Here is a 21,486-nt window from a genome sequence, read left to right on the forward strand (position 1 = left end):
TCAGCAGAATCGTGCAGAGTTTCTGCCGAACATACACAGCATTAGTTCCTAACACACTTTGGCAGAGTTGGTGTCACTGCCTGGGAAAGGAACATTAATGGTGATTTTGTGGAAAGTCAGGTGAAATGGGTGGTTGGTCACACTGACCAGCACCCTGTGCTGTGTGGATCGCTCGTGGTTCTGGCCACCAATCGCCAAGCAAATTGGTTGCAGAGACTTCCACGTGTAGAGTGACTTCAGTTGTGTGCAACCGAGTTGCGCAACTGCTTGCACCGGCTGTGGCCGTGTGCGGAAAGCTAACTCGGGTCAAACCTGGGTTTCGAAGCGCGGTGTAGCGTTAACCATGACACTACCGCTCCACACAATCACACACACGCGAAGATCGACACCAAATACGTGCTCTGTTGCACCGCACAGCAACTCACACGCACACTGCAGTGTCCAATAACAACACAAATGTATTAATCATGACAACCACCTGCTCTGCCACTCAAAGCAATGTCCATCACATGGCCATCAACGCGACACATATAGTTCATCACGGTCACCCGACCAGCAGGAGTCACGTGTGTGAGCAGTCCGTGAATGTCGCCGGGCTATGGTGATGCAGTGGTGTGGGTTGGACAAGGGGCGGATGATGATGTCTGTCATGGAAATCTGTGGAGCGGCACGGAACAAAAGTGGGACGGGTGGCCCAGTGTGGAGCAGGAGCCGCTCGGCTGGGACGAAGGTGGGGAGGAATCCACTGATCCGGTGGAGGCGTGGGGAGGAGGGCGGGACGCCGCGTGAAGCGCGACTCGTGGGAGTGGTGCCAGGCAGAAGGGGCACCTGGGACTCCGTACGCGGGACCCCGGCCGTTGCACCTGGGCTGGGGGGGGATCCGCTGCCCTGCAGGTGGAGCGAGGCCGGGGGGAAGGTGCTCTCGGTCCGGGTGGATGGGACGAATCAATGCGGATGGAGTTGAGGATTCGAGAGGAGGTTTGCGGAGGCGGGGAGGAAGGCGGCTGTTGCGGGACTTGCGGTAACGCTGCCGTGAAGAATAGGGAGCAAAAGACTCGTGTGCCGGGCCCGGTCTGGTATCACGGTGGCGTGGAGGAACCCAGGGCTCTGGTGGAGGTGGAGGCAGGTGGAAAGCAGGGAGCTCCCAATCCTGGGGTTTAGCTTGATTACTCATGGGTGGAGGTGATGGTGCGAGTGGCGGTGGTGGCGATAGTGGCAGTGGAAGCGATGGCAGAAGTGGAGGTTGAGGCAATGGCAGGAGTGAAGGTGGAGTCGATGTCAGCAGTGGGGGTAGAGTTGATATCAGTGGTGGAGGCAATGGCCTGAGTAGAGATGGAGGCGATGGCAGCAGTGGAGTTGAGGATTCGAGAGGAGGTTTGCGGAGGCGGGGAGGAAGGCGGCTGTTGCGGGACTTGCGGTAACGCTGCCGTGAAGAACAGGGAGCAAAAGACTCGTGTGCCGGGCCCGGTCTGGTATCACGGTGGGGTGGAGGAGCCCAGGGCTCTGGTGGAGGTGGAGGCAGGTGGAAAGCAGGGAGCTCCCAATCCTGGGGGTTAGCTTGATTACTCATGGGTGGAGGTGATGGTGCGAGTGGCGGTGGTGGCGATAGTGGCAGTGGAGGCGATGGCAGAAGTGAAGGTTGAGGCAATGGCAGGAGTGAAGGTGGAGTCGATGTCAGCAGTGGGGGTAGAGTTGATATCAGTGGTGGAGGCAATGGCCTGAGTAGAGATGGAGGCGATGGCAGCAGTGGAGCCGATGGCCCGATTGGAGGTGTAGGCGATGGCAGCAGTGGGGGCGATGTCCTGAGTAGAGATGGAGGCGATGGCCTGAGTAGAGGTAGAGGCGATGGCCTGAGTAGAGGTGGAGGCGATGGCCTGAGTTGAGGTGGAGACGATGGCCTGAGTAGAGGTGGAGGCGATGGCCCGAGTAGAGGTGGAGGCGATGGCCCGAGTGGAGGTGGAGGCGATTGCCTGAGTGGAGATGGAGGCGATGGCCTGAGTAGAGGTGGAGGCGATGGCCCGAGTGGAGGTGGAGGCGATTGCCTGAGTAGAGGTGGAGACGATGGCCTGAATAGAGGTGGAGGCGATGGCCTGAGTAGAGGTAGAGGCGATGGCCTGAGTTGAGGTTGAGACGATGGCATGAGTGGAGGTAGAGGCGATTGCCTGAGTGGAGGTGGAGGCGATGGCCTGAGTAGAGGTGGAGGCGATGGCCTGAGTGGAGGTGGAGGCGATGGCCTGAGTAGAGGTGGAGGCGATGGCCCGAGTGGAGGTGGAGAAGATGGCCCGAGTGGAGGTGGAGGCGATGGCCTGAGTGGAGGTGGAGGCGATGGAAGCAGTGGAGGTGGAGTTGATATCAGTGGGGGAGGCGATGGCCTGAGTAGAGATGGAGACGATGTCCTGAGTGGAGGTGGAGGCGATGGCCTGAGTAGAGGTGGAGGCGATGGCCTGAGTTGAGGTGGAGACGATGGCATGAGTAGAGGTGGAGGCGATGGCCTGAGTAGAGATGGAGGCGATGGCCTGAGTAGAGGTGGAGGCGATGGCCTGAGTAGAGGTGGAGGCGATGGCCCGAGTGGAGGTAGAGGCGATTGCCTGAGTGGAGGTGGAGGCGATGGCCTGAGTAGAGGTGGAGGCGATGGCCTGAGTGGAGGTGGAGGCGATGGCCTGAGTAGAGGTGGAGGCGATGGCCCGAGTGGAGGTGGAGAAGATGGCCCGAGTGGAGGTGGAGGCGATGGCCTGAGTGGAGGTGGAGGCGATGGAAGCAGTGGAGGTGGAGTTGATATCAGTGGGGGAGGCGATGGCCTGAGTAGAGATGGAGACGATGGCCTGAGTGGAGGTGGAGGCGATGGCCTGAGTAGAGGTGGAGGCGATGGCCTGAGTAGAGGTGGAGGCGATGGCCCGAGTGGAGGTGGAGGCGATGGCCCGAGTGGAGGTGGAGGCGATGGCCCGAGTGGAGGCGATGGAAGCATTGGAGGTGGAGTTGATATCAGTGGGGGAGGCGATGGCCTGAGTAGAGATGGAGGCGATGGCCTGAGTGGAGGTGGAGGCGATGGCAGCGGGGGAGGCGATGGCAGCGGTGGAGGCGATGGCCCGAGTAGAGATGGAGGCAATGGCCCGAGTGGAGGTGGAGGCGATGGCCCGAGTGGAGGTGGAGGCGATGGCCCGAGTGGAGGTGGAGGCGATGGCCCGAGTGGAGGTGGAGGCGATGGAAGCATTGGAGGTGGAGTTGATATCAGTGGGGGAGGCGATGGCCTGAGTAGAGATGGAGGCAATGGCCCGAGTGGAGGTGGAGGCGATGGCCCCAGTGGGAGCGATGGCCTGAGTGGAGCTGGATTCTTCAGGTGAGGAGCACAGCTCTGCTTGGTGCCGGGGCTGTTTCCCCTCCCCTGCGCCCGCCGCTTTCGTCTCCGCGCCGCGGCCATACGAGCCCAGGGACTCGGTGCTCGGCCGAGACCTCCACCTTTCTTTCTCTGCAGCGCCCGGGAAATCTTCCTCCTTCCGGTCCTCATCCTCATTCTCATCGCTCTCTGCAAAAGTTACGAAAAACATCAACGGCGTCATTAGCTGAATCTCCCTGCTCCGTGTCTGTGAGTGCGTTGTGACCCTGGGGACAGACTTGCGAGTTTGTTTTTTACGTTTTTGAGCCAGGAGGCCAGGATTGGGAAAAACTTGGGCCACTTTTCATCCAGGCAACTGGAGAGCAGCACAGACTAAGTCTTACTTACCAAACATTTAAACTAACAACAGCATACTCTTTGGTATCTTTCGGTAAAATCACGTAGATAGAAAAATAACTAATAAAGTGAAACCTTGGATTGCGAGCATAATTCCTTCTGGAAACGTGCTCTTAATCCAAAGCACTCGTATATCAAAGCGAATTTCCCCCATAAGAAATAATGGAAACTCAGATGATTCGTTCCACAAACCAAAAATACCGTATTCATATAAAAAATATTAATACAAAATACCTTTTTATATTTTTATTATTTAATATAAAGTAATCAAATTTATTAATTACATTTAATCGTGGCTGGTGTGAGGGAGACGAGATAGAGGATGGTTATTGTGTAGGACGACTTTCACTTGCAGTACAGTTACTAAAGAACAGTCACTACACATGGACACAAAATAAAAAAAATGCTTTACGCACACACACGTATTCACAACACTACAGTACTGTAGTAAACAGTATACACGTGGTCACAACACTATAGTACTATAGTAAACAAGATAGGTTCGCACGGATGTTGACTATACGAGTGAGGCACACCGACTGAGACCGAGCATGGGAGACGATTACCCACAATCCCGCAGTATACACGTGGTCACAACACTATAGTACTATAGTAAACAGTATACACGTGGTCACAACACTATAGTACTGTAGTAAACAGTACACACGTGGTCACAACACTATAGTACTGTAGTAAACAGTATACACGTGGTCACAACACTATAGTACTATAGCAAATACAGTATTCACGTGGTCACAACACTACAGTACTATAGTAAACAGTATACACGTGGTCACAACACTATAGTACTGTAGTAAACAGTACACACTTGGTCACAACACTATAGTACTGTAGTAAAGAGTATACACGTGGTCACAACACTATAGTACTGTAGTAAACAGTATACACGTGGTCACACTATAGTACTATAGTAAACAGTACACACGTGGTCACAACACTATAGTACTGTAGTAAACAGTATACACGTGGTCACAACACTATAGTACTGTAGTAAACATTACACACGTGATCACAACACTATAGTACTGTAGTAAACATTACACACGTGGTCACAACACTATAGTACTGTAGCAAACAGTGTACACGTGGACACAACACTATAGTACTATAGTAAACAGTACACACGTGGTCACACCACTATAGTACTGTAGTAAACAGTATACACGTGGTCACAACATTATAGTACTATAGTAAACAGTATACACGTGGTCACAACACTATAGTACTATAGTAAACAGTATAGATGTGGTCACAATACTATAGTACTATAGTAAACAGTATACACGTGGTCACAACACTATAGTACTGTAGTAAACAGTATACACGTGGTCCCAACACTATAGTACTATAGTAAACAGTATACACGTGGTCCCAACACTATAGTACTATAGTAAACAGTATACACGTGGTCACAACACTACAGTACTATAGTAAACAGTATACACTTGGTCACAACACTATAGTACTGTAGTAAACAGTATACACGTGGTCACAACACTATAGTACTATAGTAAACAGTATACACGTGGTCACAACACTATAGTACTATAGTAAACAGTATACACGTGGTCACAATACTATAGTACTATAGTAAACAGTATACACGTGGTCACAACACTATAGTACTGTAGTAAACAGTATACACGTGGTCCCAACACTATAGTACTATAGTAAACAGTATACACGTGGTCACAAGACTATAGTACTGTAGTATACAGTATACACGTGGTCACAACACTACAGTACTATAGTAAACAGTATGCACGTGGTCACAACACTATAGTACTGTAGTAAACAGTATAGACGTGGTCACAACACTATAGTACTATAGTAAACAGTATACACATGGTCACAACACTATAGTACTATAGGAAACAGTATACACGTGGTCACAACACTATAGTACTGTAGTAAACAGTATACACGTGGTCCCAACACTATAGTACTATAGTAAACAGTATACACGTGGTCACAAGACTATAGTACTGTAGTATACAGTATACACGTGGTCACAACACTACAGTACTATAGTAAACAGTATGCACGTGGTCACAACACTATAGTACTGTAGTAAACAGTATAGACGTGGTCACAACACTATAGTACTATAGTAAACAGTATACACATGGTCACAACACTATAGTACTATAGCAAACAGTATACACGTGGTCACAACACTATAGTACTGTAGTATACAGTATACACGTGGTCACAACACTACAGTACTATAGTAAACAGTATGCTCGTGGTCACAACACTATAGTACTGTAGTAAACAGTATAGACGTGGTCAGAACACTATAGTACTATAGTAAACAGTATACACATGGTCACAACACTATAGTACTATAGTAAACAGTATACACGTGGTCACAACACCATAGTACTGTAGTAAACAGTATACACGTGGTCACAATACTATAGTACTATAGTAAACAGTATACACATGGTCACAACACTATAGTACTATAGGAAACAGTATACACGTGGTCACAACACTATAGTACTGTAGTAAACAGTATACACGTGGTCCCAACACTATAGTAATGTAGTAAACATTACACACGTGGTCACAACACTATAGTACTGTAGTAAACAGTGTACACGTGGTCACAACACTATAGTACTATAGTAAACAGTAAACACGTGGTCACAACACTATAGTACTATAGTAAACAGTATACACGTGGTCACAACACTATAGTACTGTAGTAAACAATATACACGTGGTCACAACACTATAGTACTATAGTAAACAGTATACACGTGGTCACAACACTATAGTACTGTAGTAAACAGTATAGACGTGGTCACAACACTATAGTACTGTAGTAAACAGTATACACGTGGTCACAACACTATAGTACTGTGGTAAACAGTATACACGTGGTCACAACACTATAGTACTGTAGTAAACAGTATACACGTGGTCACAACACTATAGTACTGTAGTAAACAGTATACACGTGGTCACAACACTATAGTACTGTAGTAAACAGTATACACGTGGTCACACTATAGTACTATAGTAAACAGTATACACGTGGTCACAACACTATAGTACTGTAGTAAACAGTATACACGTGGTCACAACACTATAGTACTGTAGTAAACATTACACACGTGATCACAACACTATAGTACTGTAGTAAACATTACACACGTGGTCACAACACTATAGTACTGTAGCAAACAGTGTACACGTGGTCACAACACTATAGTACTATAGTAAACAGTACACACGTGGTCACACCACTATAGAACTGTAGTAAACAGTATACACGTGGTCACAACATTATAGTACTATAGTAAACAGTATACACGTGGTCACAACACTATAGTACTATAGTAAACAGTATAGACGTGGTCACAACACTATAGTACTGTAGTAAACAGTATACACGTGGTCACACTATAGTACTATAGTAAACAGTATACACGTGGTCACAACACTATAGTACTGTAGTAAACAGTATACACGTGGTCACAACACTATAGTACTGTAGTAAACATTACACACGTGATCACAACACTATAGTACTGTAGTAAAAATTACACACGTGGTCACAACACTATAGTACTGTAGCAAACAGTGTACACGTGGTCACAACACTATAGTACTATAGTAAACAGTACACGCGTGGTCACACCACTATAGAACTGTAGTAAACAGTATACACGTGGTCACAACATTATAGTACTATAGTAAACAGTATACACGTGGTCACAACACTATAGTACTATAGTAAACAGTATAGACGTGGTCACAAAACTATAGTACTATAGTAAACAGTATACACGTGGTCACAACACTATAGTACTGTAGTAAACAGTATACACGTGGTCCCAACACTATAGTACTATAGTAAACAGTATACACGTGGTCACAACACTATAGTACTGTAGTAAACAGTATACACGTGGTCCCAACACTATAGTACTATAGTAAACAGTATACACGTGGTCACAACTCTACAGTACTATAGTAAACAGTATACACTTGGTCTCAACACTATAGTACTGTAGTAAACAGTATACACGTGGTCACAACACTATAGTACCATAGTAAACAGTATACACATGGTCACAACACTATAGTACTATAGGAAACAGTATACACGTGGTCACAACACTATAGTACTGTAGTAAACAGTATACACGTGGTCCCAACACTATAGTACTATAGTAAACAGTATACACGTGGTCACAACACTATAGTACTATAGTAAACAGTATACACGTGGTCACAACACTATAGTACTATAGTAAACAGTATACACGTGGTCACAACACTATAGTACTGTAGTAAACAGTATACACGTGGTCCCAACACTATAGTACTATAGTAAACAGTATACACGTGGTCACAACACTATAGTACTGTAGTATACAGTATACACGTGGTCACAACACTACAGTACTATAGTAAACAGTATGCACGTGGTCACAACACTATAGTACTGTAGTAAACAGTATAGACGTGGTCACAACACTATAGTACTATAGTAAACAGTATACACATGGTCACAACACTATAGTACTATAGGAAACAGTATACACGTGGTCACAACACTATAGTACTGTAGTAAACAGTATACACGTGGTCCCAACACTATAGTACTATAGTAAACAGTATACACGTGGTCACAACACTATAGTACTGTAGTATACAGTATACACGTGGTCACAACACTACAGTACTATAGTAAACAGTATGCACGTGGTCACAACACTATAGTACTGTAGTAAACAGTATAGACGTGGTCACAACACTATAGTACTATAGTAAACAGTATACACATGGTCACAACACTATAGTACTATAGTAAACAGTATACACGTGGTCACAACACTATAGTACTGTAGTAAACAGTATACACGTGGTCCCAACACTATAGTACTATAGTAAACAGTATACACGTGGTCACAACACTATAGTACTGTAGTATACAGTATACACGTGGTCACACCACTACAGTACTATAGTAAACAGTATGCACGTGGTCACAACACTATAGTACTGTAGTAAACAGTATAGACGTGGTCACAACACTATAGTACTATAGCAAACAGTATACACATGGTCACAACACTATAGTACTATAGTAAACAGTATACACGTGGTCACAACACTATAGTACTGTAGTAAACAGTATATACGTGGTCCCAACACTATAGTACTATAGTAAACAGTATACACGTGGTCACAACACTATAGTACTGTAGTAAACAGTATACACGTGGTCCCAACACTATAGTACTATAGTAAACAGTATACACGTGGTCACAACACTATAGTACTGTAGTAAACAGTATACACGTGGTCCCAACACTATAGTACTATAGTAAACAGTATACACGTGGTCAAAACACTATAGTACTATAGTAAACAGTATACACGTGGTCACAACACTATAGTACTATATTAAACAGTATACACGTGGTCACAACACCATAGTACTGTAGTAAACAGTATACACGTGGTCACAACACAAGCAATCGTCTTTAGGTGAAATAATACAGCAGGCGGACTGCTGAGACAGGAAGAAATGTAGCGAGAGAGCTACTGCAACCAAAGGTTACACTATATACGTTTGTGGTGGGATTTGCAAGTAAATGTAAGATCGCAGAGCAAGCATACCCCGGCTAATCCCTCGGCTACTCCGAGGGGGAGTGGGAGCGGAGGGGCTGCCGTAACGGGCGAGCTAGTGGGGGTGAAATTTACAGAGGGTACAAGCTGATAGAAAGAGGATCAAACTCAGCAAACTTAGAAATGTAATGCAACTCATTGAGTCGGCCAACACAACAAATAATACTTTGCCTGGTTGATCACCGTCCTTCTCTGCTTGTGTGTCTCCCTGTGTGTGGGGAGCGGTGGTGCAGCTGTTAGCGCTACGCTGCGCTATGAACCTGGCGACCCGGGTTCGATTCCCGCTCACGGCCAACACCAGTGACGATTATCTGAACCGGTCCCGGGCCTCCCCTAGGTCGACTCAGCCTCAAATGAGTACCTGGTGCGGTGTGTAAACATCGCCACTAGGGAGACAAAGGCGGTCGGGCGTGGTGCTGGCCACCCACCCCCTCGTGTACTGTTCCGGCCTTCACAGGTGCTCGCTAACAGCACTTGCCCCTACAGTCTGTTCAGGCTATACGGGGGATCTTTGTGTCTCCCTGTCTGTGTTTGGTCTCTCTCTCTCAAATTTAGTTTCACCTGATGACGACTGCTTGAGTTGCAATCGAAACGTCGTATTCTATTATTTTGTTTATTTTTTCTACGTGACTTTACCGAAAGACCATTGAGTAACAACAGTGTTTTTACGAATCACAGCTAAGAGACAAACAACATTATATTTTCTATTAAACATAACATTTTAATAACATGTTAAAAAATACTTTAAATCTCATCACTGCTCCTCATACTCAATCCGTGATCAGTGCCGGATTATCCTCGGAACAAAATAATCATTAGCTGTGGGCCCTGCACTTTCAAGCGCCCCGCGCTAAATGATCTCACCCTATAAATCCCCGTTCAGTGATTCTGTACTTGCTCTATTACTATAGTAAAATTACAATTACTTTACTATGCAAGTTAAAAACTTCGTGCTTTATAATTGTGTTTTTTATTTATTCTGGGCACCTTTATAATATAAGCTACAGGACCCGCACGAGCTTAATCCGGCACTGTCCGGGATACTGTTCCAGTGCCCAACCAGGCTGTTGAAGACACCGTGAGTGGAGTTGAGGGGGATCGGTGGAGGTGTGAAGGGGGCGAGTGATGCCGACGGGCTGCGAGGGGGTCATCCGAGAGGGTGCCCAGTGGGGAGATGAAGCAATGAAATCGCTCCACGTGCAGGTGCTGGGTGGATTACTGCACAGCGGCATCGTGGGAGGTGGCGACGGCTCGTGGAGGTCTCTACCCACTAGTGGATTGACCATGGCTGATGGTGGTGGTGATGATGATGGATGTTGCTCACTCACTTGGCGATGTATGAAACGCCAGAGATGCACGGCGATGTGCAGGGTGTTCAGCAGCACGGTGGAGCTGATGGCCTCCTTGCAGCCGCTGTACAGTTGACCCACAGCGTGGAGCAGAGCAGGGAGCGCGCTGTCCACTATGGCCTGGCAGCTGCTGCTCAGCTCACCCATAGCCTGCAGGAGGGCAGGGAGCACGCTGTCCACAATGTCCTCACTGTGGCTACTGAACATCGGTCCCCAGGTGGCGACCCCTGCTGATGCAGAGACGTTCTTCACGAGTCCCGAGTAGTTGATCGTGGTGGTGGTGGTGTTGGAGGCGTTAATGTCCGAACCCCCACGCCGAGATCCTCCGAGGAGCTCCACCATCGGCTGCGTGAGCAGCAGAACCACAGTGAGGACAGCCGTGAAGATCGCCATGGTGGTGGTGGTGGTGGCGAAGGTCTCTAAAGAACTCGAAGTGGAGGAGCAGCGTGGGGTGAGGTGGTTTCCTCTCCAGGAGCCGACTCCACTCTGACCTCTGCCGTGACGTCACCGGGCCATGACGTCACCGTGACGTCAGAGGTTTCCACGGCTCTTACGTCATTATAGCATTTGGAACGTGGCTGTGCAATGGAACATCAACACGTGATGCACTACAACACTGTATTGTTTATAAAATTGTAATACAATACTAATTATTCACATCTGAGACAGAACATCGGCAGAGGAGGGAGCCTCACTCCTCACTTCTCCCAACCAGCTTAAAAGTCGCTACGAATCTTAACAGCGTTCATTGAAGCTCTGTGGATGTGTAGGCCTTACTTTAACATATATTTCTGTGACCAGTCACTAGCAAATCACCCAGTTATTTCAATGCTAAATTCGCCTAGTTATTTCAATGCTAAATTCTCCTGTTTTGATTTGTACTAAGTGCCTCGGTGAATGTGTATGCTCTGACTTCAACGTAACTATTTCTGTAGCAGTTACAAGCGAGTCACTCAGCCATTTCAATGCTAAATTCTATGCTAATCCCATTGTCAAGGGGTGCCTCTGCGGATGTGTATGCCTTAACTTAGCTATTTCAATGCTAAATTCTATGCTAATTCCTTTTAACAATGGGGGCCTCTGCGGATGTGTATGCTTTAACTTTTAACATAGCTATTTCTGTGACCAGTCACAAGCTAATCATTCAGCCATTTCAATGCTAAATTTTATGCTTATTCCTTCGTCATGGCTCTTTGTTCCTCTCACACAGCTTAAAAGCCGTGATCTGAACGTGGCTCTCTCACTCCAGCGCTGTCCTACCAGACAGTCTCGCCCCCTTCACCTGATGAAGGCCGCTTGTGTTGTGGCCGAAACGTCGTGAGAATATTATTGTGTTATTTTATTTTATAAATTTATTATTTTATTCTCATTCTACGTGACTTTACCGAAAGAACCAAAGAAGATGTAGGTTTTTACTTTAACATAGCCATTTCCGTGACCAGTCACAAGCTAATCCCTCAGCTATTTGCACAAGCTAATCCCTTAGCTATTTCAATGCTAAATTACTAGTTGCCTCTGTGGATGTGTAGGTTTTGACTTTAACATAGCCATTCCTGTGACCAGTCACAAGCTAATCCCTTAGCTATTTCAATGCTAAATTACTAGTTGCCTCTGTGGATGTGTCGGTTTTGACTTTAACATAGCCAATTCCGTGACCAGTCACAAGCTAATCCCTCAGCTATTGATATGTAAACCCCTTTGTCAAGGTGCCTTACTTCTCCCAACCAGCTTAAAAGTCGCTACGAATCTTAACATCGTTAATTGAAGCTCTGTCGTCCCGACAGTACTGTACCTTTCACCTAAAGACGGCCGCTTGCGTTGTGGCCAAAACGTCGTGAGAATTTTATTGTGTTTTTTTATTATTTTATTCTCATTCTACGTGACTTTACCGAAAGAACCAAAGAAAATAAAATAATAAAGATATAAAACAATAAAATTCCCCAAATCAAAATTCATATACTGTTGATTTATTCACTCCATCTCCGCAGTGGACACTGCCGGTTGTGTTCCTTCCTTAGCTCCCATTCCCACGTTAGTCTCGACCACCGGCCGTCATCACTTCAAGTTGTGTGTCCTGCCTCACCCCACCTTTCTAAACTAAAATTACGTCTTCTTAGTTTTTTCGGTAAAGTCACGTTGAAGAGAAACAACAAAATAACAAAATATATATAAAACAATAAAAATTATCACGACGTTTCGACCATAACTCAAACGGTCATCATCACACCTGATGATGACCGTTTGAGTTATGGTCGAAACGTCGTGAGAATTTTTATTGTTTTATATATATTTTGTTATTTTGTTGTTTCTCTTCAACGTGACTTTACCGAAAAAACTAAGAATATGAATTACTGCAGTCACGAAAGCTTTAAATCAAAATTTAAAATTACGTCCTTAATTATATGAAGTCATATGAAGTCCAATTGACGTGTCCGTCTTCCAGTATCAGTGTAATTCTTAGGATGTGCATCATCTCTACGCTTCCTTGTGCATTTCTAAACATTGGTTCTATTTTCCGTTTGTGATGCATCTGTTTGAAAACAACGTTCTGCTTAAGGCATATGGCTCAGTTACGTTTCATTATTAAGTTAAGATAACAATAAGCACTTTGTTCTGCCCTGATACACCTCTCTTAATCATTTTCATCCGTCTTCCCCTTCAACAACCGCCCTACGTGTAGATGCACTTCTGTGTTTTCAAGGCTGTGTCCCTGTTCTTTTTGCGTTCAGTTTGTTATTCCCCCGCACCTCCAGTAAAGCATGGTTGGCTGCGTACGGTGCGAAAGAAGTTCACCATGCAAACATACGCTGCGTTGAAAAATGATTCTACTGACTGCAGACCAATCCTGGACAGATTTCTCAATACGAGTGCAATATCGAGGGTACAGATCAATACCAACTGAACACAGATGCTAATTCATGGACGGGTGGCAACTCTAGCCATGCCCATGCAAACATACACAACATCTTGACCATGAATCGCCTATGTGGCAGATTAAATGTCAAGCATTATACATTGAATTTCGATCTACTTTTGTTCGTTTTGATTTATTTTGGCGCAGTTTCAAGTAAGTATTTTTAATAGAATTATTGTATTGCCATTTACTGTATAATTGTGATAATAGACCAAGCACTGAGACATTGCCCAGGGTTGGTCTACAATCGAAAAGGTGGCAACCCCATAGCACACCCTCATGTGTTCCAGTGTTAACACATCGTATGTTTGTATCTTGAAATTCTTTCGCACCGTACGTAGCCCACCGCTCCCCCCACCACACACGTACACAGCAGCTCCAGAGAGCGACTTTTGGGTCAGAGGTAGCCGCATTGTACTGGGGCCGTCCATAAATGAGGGGGGGGGGGGGTGAGAAATGTGACGTCACATCAAAATGTGCAACTTTAAATAAATATAGACAACACGTTCTACGTAATTAAATAGACTTTTTAATAAATATTTTCTCCTACAACATCAGAGTGCAGCGCCACATTAAATAAGCACCACGATGACAATAGTTTAAAGCGATATGAAGCATGCTTTATTTTGGGGGGGGGGGCACAGCTTTGTACCGTCATATTTGAGGGGGGGCTCTGACTCTTTGTGACGCCGCGTGACGATGGGAGGGGGGGTCAAAAATCGTCTAAAATCGCGTGACGTCATTTATGGACGGCCCCCACAGCGTGAAATAGCGCAACAAACCGAACCCGCGTACAGCGAGGGAAGCCCTGGCTGGTTTATCATTCATTAATCTCCAGTTCAGTCACAAACGAATCTCTTAGAGCCGAAGGCGCGATTCAGTATCACGTTGGCATGCCGTGTCAACCCGTACGGGGTTACCCCGTATTGGTGTACAGGGAGATTGAGTTCTCAGGTCCATACGGCTTACTAGAGCCGTTTCAAAACGGGCAAAACAATGTTTTGTGTTTCTCCCCTTGTGATGGGATTTTGTAGGATGAACGTTGAGATTTGTAAGGGGCACGGGGTGACCAATAAGGTCTGAATTGGTCTGTAATAAGAGAGGCAATGGTTAGGGGTTGACAGGTGTGCGTTGGCACTGCGTGCCACGTCGCGTTGTCATACAGCTGACACTCCGATGAGCAATGATTCGGCGACGCACGGTGCCAAAGGGGCCGTCCATAAATGACGTCACGCGACTTCTGACGATTTTTGACCCCACCCCCCCATTGTCACACGGCGTCACAAAAAGTCAGACCCCCCCCTCAAATATGACGTCACAAAGCTCTGGCCCCCCTCCCACCAAATAAAACATGCTTCAAATCGCTTTAAACTATTGTCATTGTAGTGCGTATTTAATGTGGCGCTGCACTCTGATGTTGTAGGAGAAAACATTTATTAAAAAGTATATTTAATTAAGTAGAACGTGTCGTCTATATTTACTTAAAGTTGCGCATTTTGATGTGACGTCACATTTCTCACCCCCCCCCCCCCTCGTCACACATCGTCACAAATGTCTGATCGCCCCCCCCCCCCAGGTGCGTGACGTCATTTATGGACGGCCCCAAAGACGTTCAACATTCGTGCGTATCCGCCGTGATGTGGGGCGAAGTAATATTCTAATCTTATTATCCGCGATGCCTGCAGGATTAGCTTTTTTCTTCTTCGTCTTCCAAAGCACATTATTAATGAGAATATTGATGGAATTTCCCCCAGTGCATGTTGGCTGGGGAAGGGCTGTTTAAGACCCGCGGTGAACCCGCTCATCTCCACGTATCGGCATGAAATGATAAAATCGCAGATTTTCGGAAGCGCGTTCGTTTCAAGTGGATGCTTGTTGTCAACACCGCCATATTGACAGCACTCGCAATCATCCCATACTCAATTGAAACTCTTCTTAAGTAATTGCTTATTGTGTTTAGTTCCTTGTCCTTATCTCATACCTCCGATTAGCACGGTGGGCTACGTACGGTGCGAAAGAATTTCAAGATACAAACATACGATGTGTTAACACTGGAACACATGAGGGTGTGCTATGGGGTTGCCACCTTTTCGATTGTAGACCAACCCTGGGCAATGTCTCAGTGCTTGGTCTATTATCATAATTATACAGTAAATGACAATACAATAATTGTATAAAAAATACTTACTTGAAACTGCTCCAAAATCAATCAAAACGAACAAAAGTAGATCGGAATTCAATGTAAAATGCTTGACATTTAATCTGCCGCATAGGCGATTCATGGTCAAGATGTTGTGTATGTTTGTATGGGCATGGCTAGAGTTGCCAACCGTCCGAGAAATAGCATCTGTGTTCAGGTCGTATTGATCTGTACCCTCGATATTGCACTCGTATTGAGAAATCTGTCCAGGTTTGGTCTGCTATCAGTAGAATCATTTTTCAACGCAGCGTATGTTTGCATGGTGAACTTCTTTCGCACCGTACGCTGCCAACCATGCTTTAATGGAGGTGCGGGGGAATGACAAACTGAACGCAAAAAGAACAGGAACACAGCCTTGAAAACACAGAAGTGCATTTGCACGTAGGGCGGTTGTTGAAGGGGAAGAGGGATGAAAATGATTGAGAGAGGCGTATCAGGGCAGAGCAAAGTGCTTATTATTATCTTAACTTAATAATGAAACGTAACTGAGCCATATGCCTTAAGCAGAACGTTTTTTTCAAACAGATGCATCACAAACAGAAAATATAACCAATGTTTAGAAATGCACAAGGAAGCGTAGAGATGATGCGCATCCTAAGAACAACACTGATACTGGAAGACGGACACGTCAATTGGACTTCATATGCAAATTAAGGACGTAATTTTAGTTTAGAAAGGTGGGGTGAGGCAGGACACACAACTTGAAGTGATGACGGCCGGTGGTCGAGACTAACGTGTGAATGGGAGCTAAGGAAGGAACACAACCGGCAGTGTCCACTGCGGATATGGAGTGAATAAATCAACAGTATATGAATTTTGATTTGGATAATTTTATTGTTTTATATCTTTATTATTTTATTTTCTTTGGTTCTTTCGGTAAAGTCACGTAGAATGAGAATAAAATAATAAAATGACACGATAAAATTCTCACGACGTTTTGGCCACAACGCAAGCGGCCGTCTTTAGGTGAAAGGTAACTGTCGGGACGACAGAGCTTCAATTAACGATGTTAAGATTCGTAGAGACTTTTAAGCTGGTTGGGATAAGTGAAGCACCTTGACAAAGGGGTTTACATATCAATAGCTGAGGGATTAGCTTGTGACTGGTCACGGAATTGGCTATGTTAAAGTCAAAACCTACACATCCACAGAGGCAACTAGTAATTTAGCATTGAAATAGCTAAGGGATTAACTTGTGACTGGTCACAGGAATGGCTATGTTAAAGTCAAAACCTACACATCCACAGAGGCAACTAGTAATTTAGCATTGAAATAGCTAAGGGATTGGTTTGTGCAAATAGCTGAGGGATTATCTTTATTATTTTATTGTTTCCCTTCTACGTGACTTTACCGAAAGAACCAAGAATATAGTATATGAATTAGATCATTTATTTATTTTGCTAACTTTACAATTAATCGTACATTTTAATTGTACTAGTTTAATGTCTTCAGGTTTAGTTTTTAATTCTCTAGGATAAAACAAGTTATTTTGTCAAAAAGAATGACGTTAATTGGCGCATACATTGAAAGTGCAATTTTAAATGAACCGTGTCAGTCTTCAAATACTGTTCTGGTTATTCCCACCTTGTTGGTGTCCCTATTGTCTCCTGCACCCACTAACAACGGAGTTATTGTTGGGATGGAGAGAAGCACAGCCAGCAGCCAGCCAGGAAACTCGAGACATAGAATATATTAATAGCAGCATGACTTACACTGCTACAGCAGCGAGGTGGTCATGTAACTATTTACATTCTCTGTGTCGCAAACATTAAATGGCAACTAATCTTTCCGTGGTACGCTTGTCCCCACGATTTGAGGACCAATTCCTTAGCGAAGGATTTACTACCAATTGAAGGATGATACAAGTGAAATGTGAAGTGGTAAAATTGATCTTAGATCATTGCAAGCCAATCCCAGATTCTGAGTGCGGAGTGACTCGGCAGGGCCGACGGCGTGAGCCTGGCACCTTGGGAGTTGTCATGGTCAGGGAGCAATGAGGCCGCGTTACCGGTTGTCTTAGTTTTGGGGAATTCTGTGTCCAGAACTCTGGTCCACAGTAACGATGAAACAAACACAATGTAGAAAAAAAGAACAGTTGCAACTCTTGCAGGAAAATGAAAGGTATTTTATTACAAAAAACAAACATCATTTACCATTCACACAAACAGTATAGTATTATAGTAGTTCGAAAATTAGACTGTGGAAAAGTCATATGTAATGATGAAAAATAATTAAAGATAACATTTATCATTATCTTATTGCAATATATGAACGTGTAATGGCAAATTAAAACGATGCGATACAATTTGACACTCCTTTACAGCGATACACTTAATCCAATGAAGTTGAATGTGAACGCTGAAACACGTAAATATTACTGAACATAGCGTGGATAAAAGAAACTGCTCTTTGGTTTTTTCGGTAAAGTCACGTAGAAATAAGAAATAATAAAATACAATTACAGAATAGCATATTCCCTGGCAGTAGCTACGAGCAGATGCCAGGGGCAGCCAGAAGCGTCCAGAATGACGCAGCTGCTCCCAGGGGCTTACATCATCCGCCCAGAATCAAGAGCGTGACTCGTGTCTCAGGCTGCAGTTTATGACAAGTTCACTACAATAGCATTTAGTTCACCCTGCCAATGTGTAAGTATCAAACCATAACATTACGTATATTTTAAAAATAACCATTGTACAGAATTGATACTTTTTTATTAATTAAGTTAAATGTAAGGGACATTCGTTGTTTTTGTGTGACTCAGTCTTTCCTGATAAGGCTGATGATGTCATTGTGCTGTGTAAGCGAGAATTTAAGTTTCGGTTTGTATCACCCTTCAAAGTGTAGTAATTTCAGTTAAATATAGAAGAGCACATCACTCTGTTTTACATTCATTATGAGTGCTGAGTGAATTCCATGGCAGTAAACTGCTCACAAACTGCAGCCTGAGACACGAGTCACGCTCTTGATTCTGTGCGGATGAGGGAAGCCCCTGGGAGCAGCTGCGTCATTCTGGACGCTTCTGGCTCCCCCTGGCATCTGCTCGTAGCTACTGCCAGGGCTATAAAAGCAGCTCCTGTAGCTGCACTGGCAGAACATCGGCGGAGGAGGGAGCAGCGCTCACAGCTGAAGCGAGCCTCACTGTGAAGCACATCAACAAGCATGGCCCTCAGTGTTTACTTCCCTGCGATGCACGTGATGGAGAGGAGCGTCTGGCCAGGCTGGCCGGTCTGGAACCCCCGCGGTGAAAGTCTCTTCCAGCAGCTGCAGCGAGACATGAGGAGCGAGATCGAGAGGATGGAGAGAATCTTCCGTGGAGTCGATCAGCTCAGCAGCCACACGCGGGCCCCGGGCAGCCACGGAGACGCACTGCTGCAGCAGCCGGCCGTGAGCAGTGGGTTCCAGATTGAAGATCCACAGGAGCAGGGAGGCAGGTTTGTCGCGTCCCTGGACGTGCAGGACTTCTCCCCACAGGACCTGGCCGTGAAGGTGTCTGGAGACAAGCTGGTGGTGGCCGGACGGCGCGAGGTGAAGAGCGGAGAAGTCAGCAGCGGCAGCTACAGCCACAGCTGCCAGGAGTTCCACAGGGAGACGCAGCTGCCCAGGGACGTGGACCCGCAGAGCGTGAGCTGCTGCTTGACTGAAGACGGGAAGCTGAAGTTCAAGGCTCAGCGCCGCGCCCTCCCTGCAGCGGCCGAGAGGGTGGTGGTCATTGAGCAGCCAGCGACAGCGACTCCTGGCACGGCCTCTCAGTCCACTGGCACCACTCACGCGTAGAGTGGCGCCTGGAGCATCCATTCCAACAACCTGCTTCATTGATGTTTTAATTGTGTGGATATTTAGTTAAATCAGTTTCTTCTATCCACGCTATGTTCAGTAATATTTACGTGTTTCAGCGTTTACATTCAACTTCATTGGATTAAGTGTATCGCTGTAAAGGATTGTCAAATTGTATCGCATCGTTTTAATTTGCCATTACACGTTCATATATTGCAATAAGATAATGATAAATGTTATCTTCAAGTATTTTTCATCATTACACATGACTATTTTCCACAGTCTAATTTTCGAACTACTATAATACTATAGTGTTTGTGTGAATTTTAATGATGTTTGTTTTTTGTAATAAAATGCCTTTCAATTTCCGTATTCGTGTACAGGGAAATTGATTTTTCAGGTCCATACGGCTTACTACAGCCGTTTTATAACGGGCAAAACAATGTTTTGTGTTTTCCCCTTGTGATGGGACTTTGTAGGATGAACGTTGAGATTTGTAAGGGGCACGGGGTGACCAATAAGGTCTGAATTGGTCTGTAATAAGAGAGGCAATGGTTAGGGGTTGACAGGTGTAAGTTGGCACTGCGTGCCACGTCGCGTTGTCATACAGCTGGCACTCCGATGAGCAATGATTCAGCGACGCACGGTGCCAAAGGGGCCGTCCATAAATGACGTCACGCGATTTTTGACCCCCCCCCATCGTCACGCGGCGTCACAAAAGTCAGACCCCCCCCATCAAATATGACGTCACAGAGCTGTGCCCCGCCCCTCCCCAAACATATAAAACATGCTTCAAATCGCTTTAAACTATTGTCATTGTAGTGCGTACTTAATGTGGCACTGCACTCTGATGTTGTAGGAGAAAACATTTATTAAAAAGTCTATTTAATTAAGTAGAACGTGTCGTCTATATTTATTTAAAGTTGCGCATTTTGAGGTGACGTCACATCTCTCAACCCTGCCCCCCCATCGTCACACATCGTCACAAATGTCTGACCCCCCCCGCCCCCCCCTAGGTGCGTGACGTCATTTATGGACGGCCCCAGTGCAATGTGGCTACCTCTGACCCAAAAGTCGCTCTCTGGAGCTGCTGTGCGCGTGTGTGGTGGGGGGAGCGGTGGCGCAGCAGTTAGCGCACTGCGCTACGAACCCCGACTACACGAGTTCGAATCCCGCTCACGGCCAACAAACACCGGCGATGGCGATTATCTGAACCGGTCCTGGGCCCCCCTTCCCCCTAGGTGCGCGGTGTGTAGTAAACATCGCCACTGGGGGAGACAAAGGCGGCCGGGCGTGGTGTTGGCCAACCACCCCGTCGTGTGCCACAGTGCCGATCTTAATCGGTGCTGCCACTCGCTAACAGCACTTGCCCCAACAGTCTGTCACAGGCTACACGGGGGATCTTTGTCTTTGTTGGACTGTGAGCGCTGTGCCCCAGTGTTTTTATGTATTTGGAACGTCGCCGACTGTGTCCACGTTGATCACTTCCCGACGTAACATGGCGGAAATTTCATCCACGTCGTTGACTTCCCCACATAACATGGCTGACTCTGTCTCCACGGTGTTTACTTCCCCACGTAACATGGCTGACTGTCTCCACGGTGTTCGCTTCCCCACGTAACATGGCTGACTGTGCCTCCACAGTGTTGACTTCCCCACGTAACATGGCTGACTGCCTCCAGTGTTCACTTCCCCACGTAACATGGCTGACTACCTCCACAGTGTTCACTTCCCCACGTAACATGGCTGACTGCCTCCAGTGTTCACTTCCCCACGTAACATGGCTGACTACCTCCACAGTGTTCACTTCCCCACGTAACATGGCTGACTGCCTCCACGGTGTTCACTTC

General features: G+C 45.8%; 1 protein-coding gene across 1 annotated transcript; it reads right to left on the minus strand.

Annotated features, from left to right (window-relative positions):
• Positions 1-483: 483 nt before the first annotated feature.
• LOC142906378 (uncharacterized) lies at positions 484-21,178 on the minus strand. Its single transcript, XM_076054036.1, has 3 exons — positions 21,130-21,178; positions 10,729-10,887; positions 484-3,523 (listed from the first exon to the last, which is right to left on the minus strand). The coding sequence occupies exons 1-3, from the start codon at positions 21,176-21,178 to the stop codon at positions 1,563-1,565; spliced, it is 2,169 nt and encodes a 722-aa protein (XP_075910151.1). The 3' UTR covers positions 484-1,562.
• Between the last annotated feature and the right edge of the window lie 308 nt (positions 21,179-21,486).

Source organism: Petromyzon marinus, chromosome 64, assembly GCF_048934315.1.
Source record: "Petromyzon marinus isolate PM22_M1 ecotype Great Lakes invasive population chromosome 64, UKy_Petmar_22M1.pri1.0, whole genome shotgun sequence".
In the NCBI taxonomy this organism is placed as follows: domain Eukaryota; kingdom Metazoa; phylum Chordata; class Hyperoartia; order Petromyzontiformes; family Petromyzontidae; genus Petromyzon; species Petromyzon marinus.

Excerpts from the sequence above, each read along its gene's own strand:
- LOC142906378 (XM_076054036.1), bottom strand. The coding sequence starts at position 21,178 with ATGTTATGTGGGGAAGTCAACGACGTGGATGAAATTTCCGCCATGTTA. Across the intron at positions 10,888-21,129 it reads TGAAATTTCCGCCATGTTAC|CTGAGCAGCAGCTGCCAGGC; the intron begins GTCGGGAAGTGA and ends GCTATGGGTGAG. Across the intron at positions 3,524-10,728 it reads GGCGTTTCATACATCGCCAA|AGAGCGATGAGAATGAGGAT; the intron begins GTGAGTGAGCAA and ends TAACTTTTGCAG.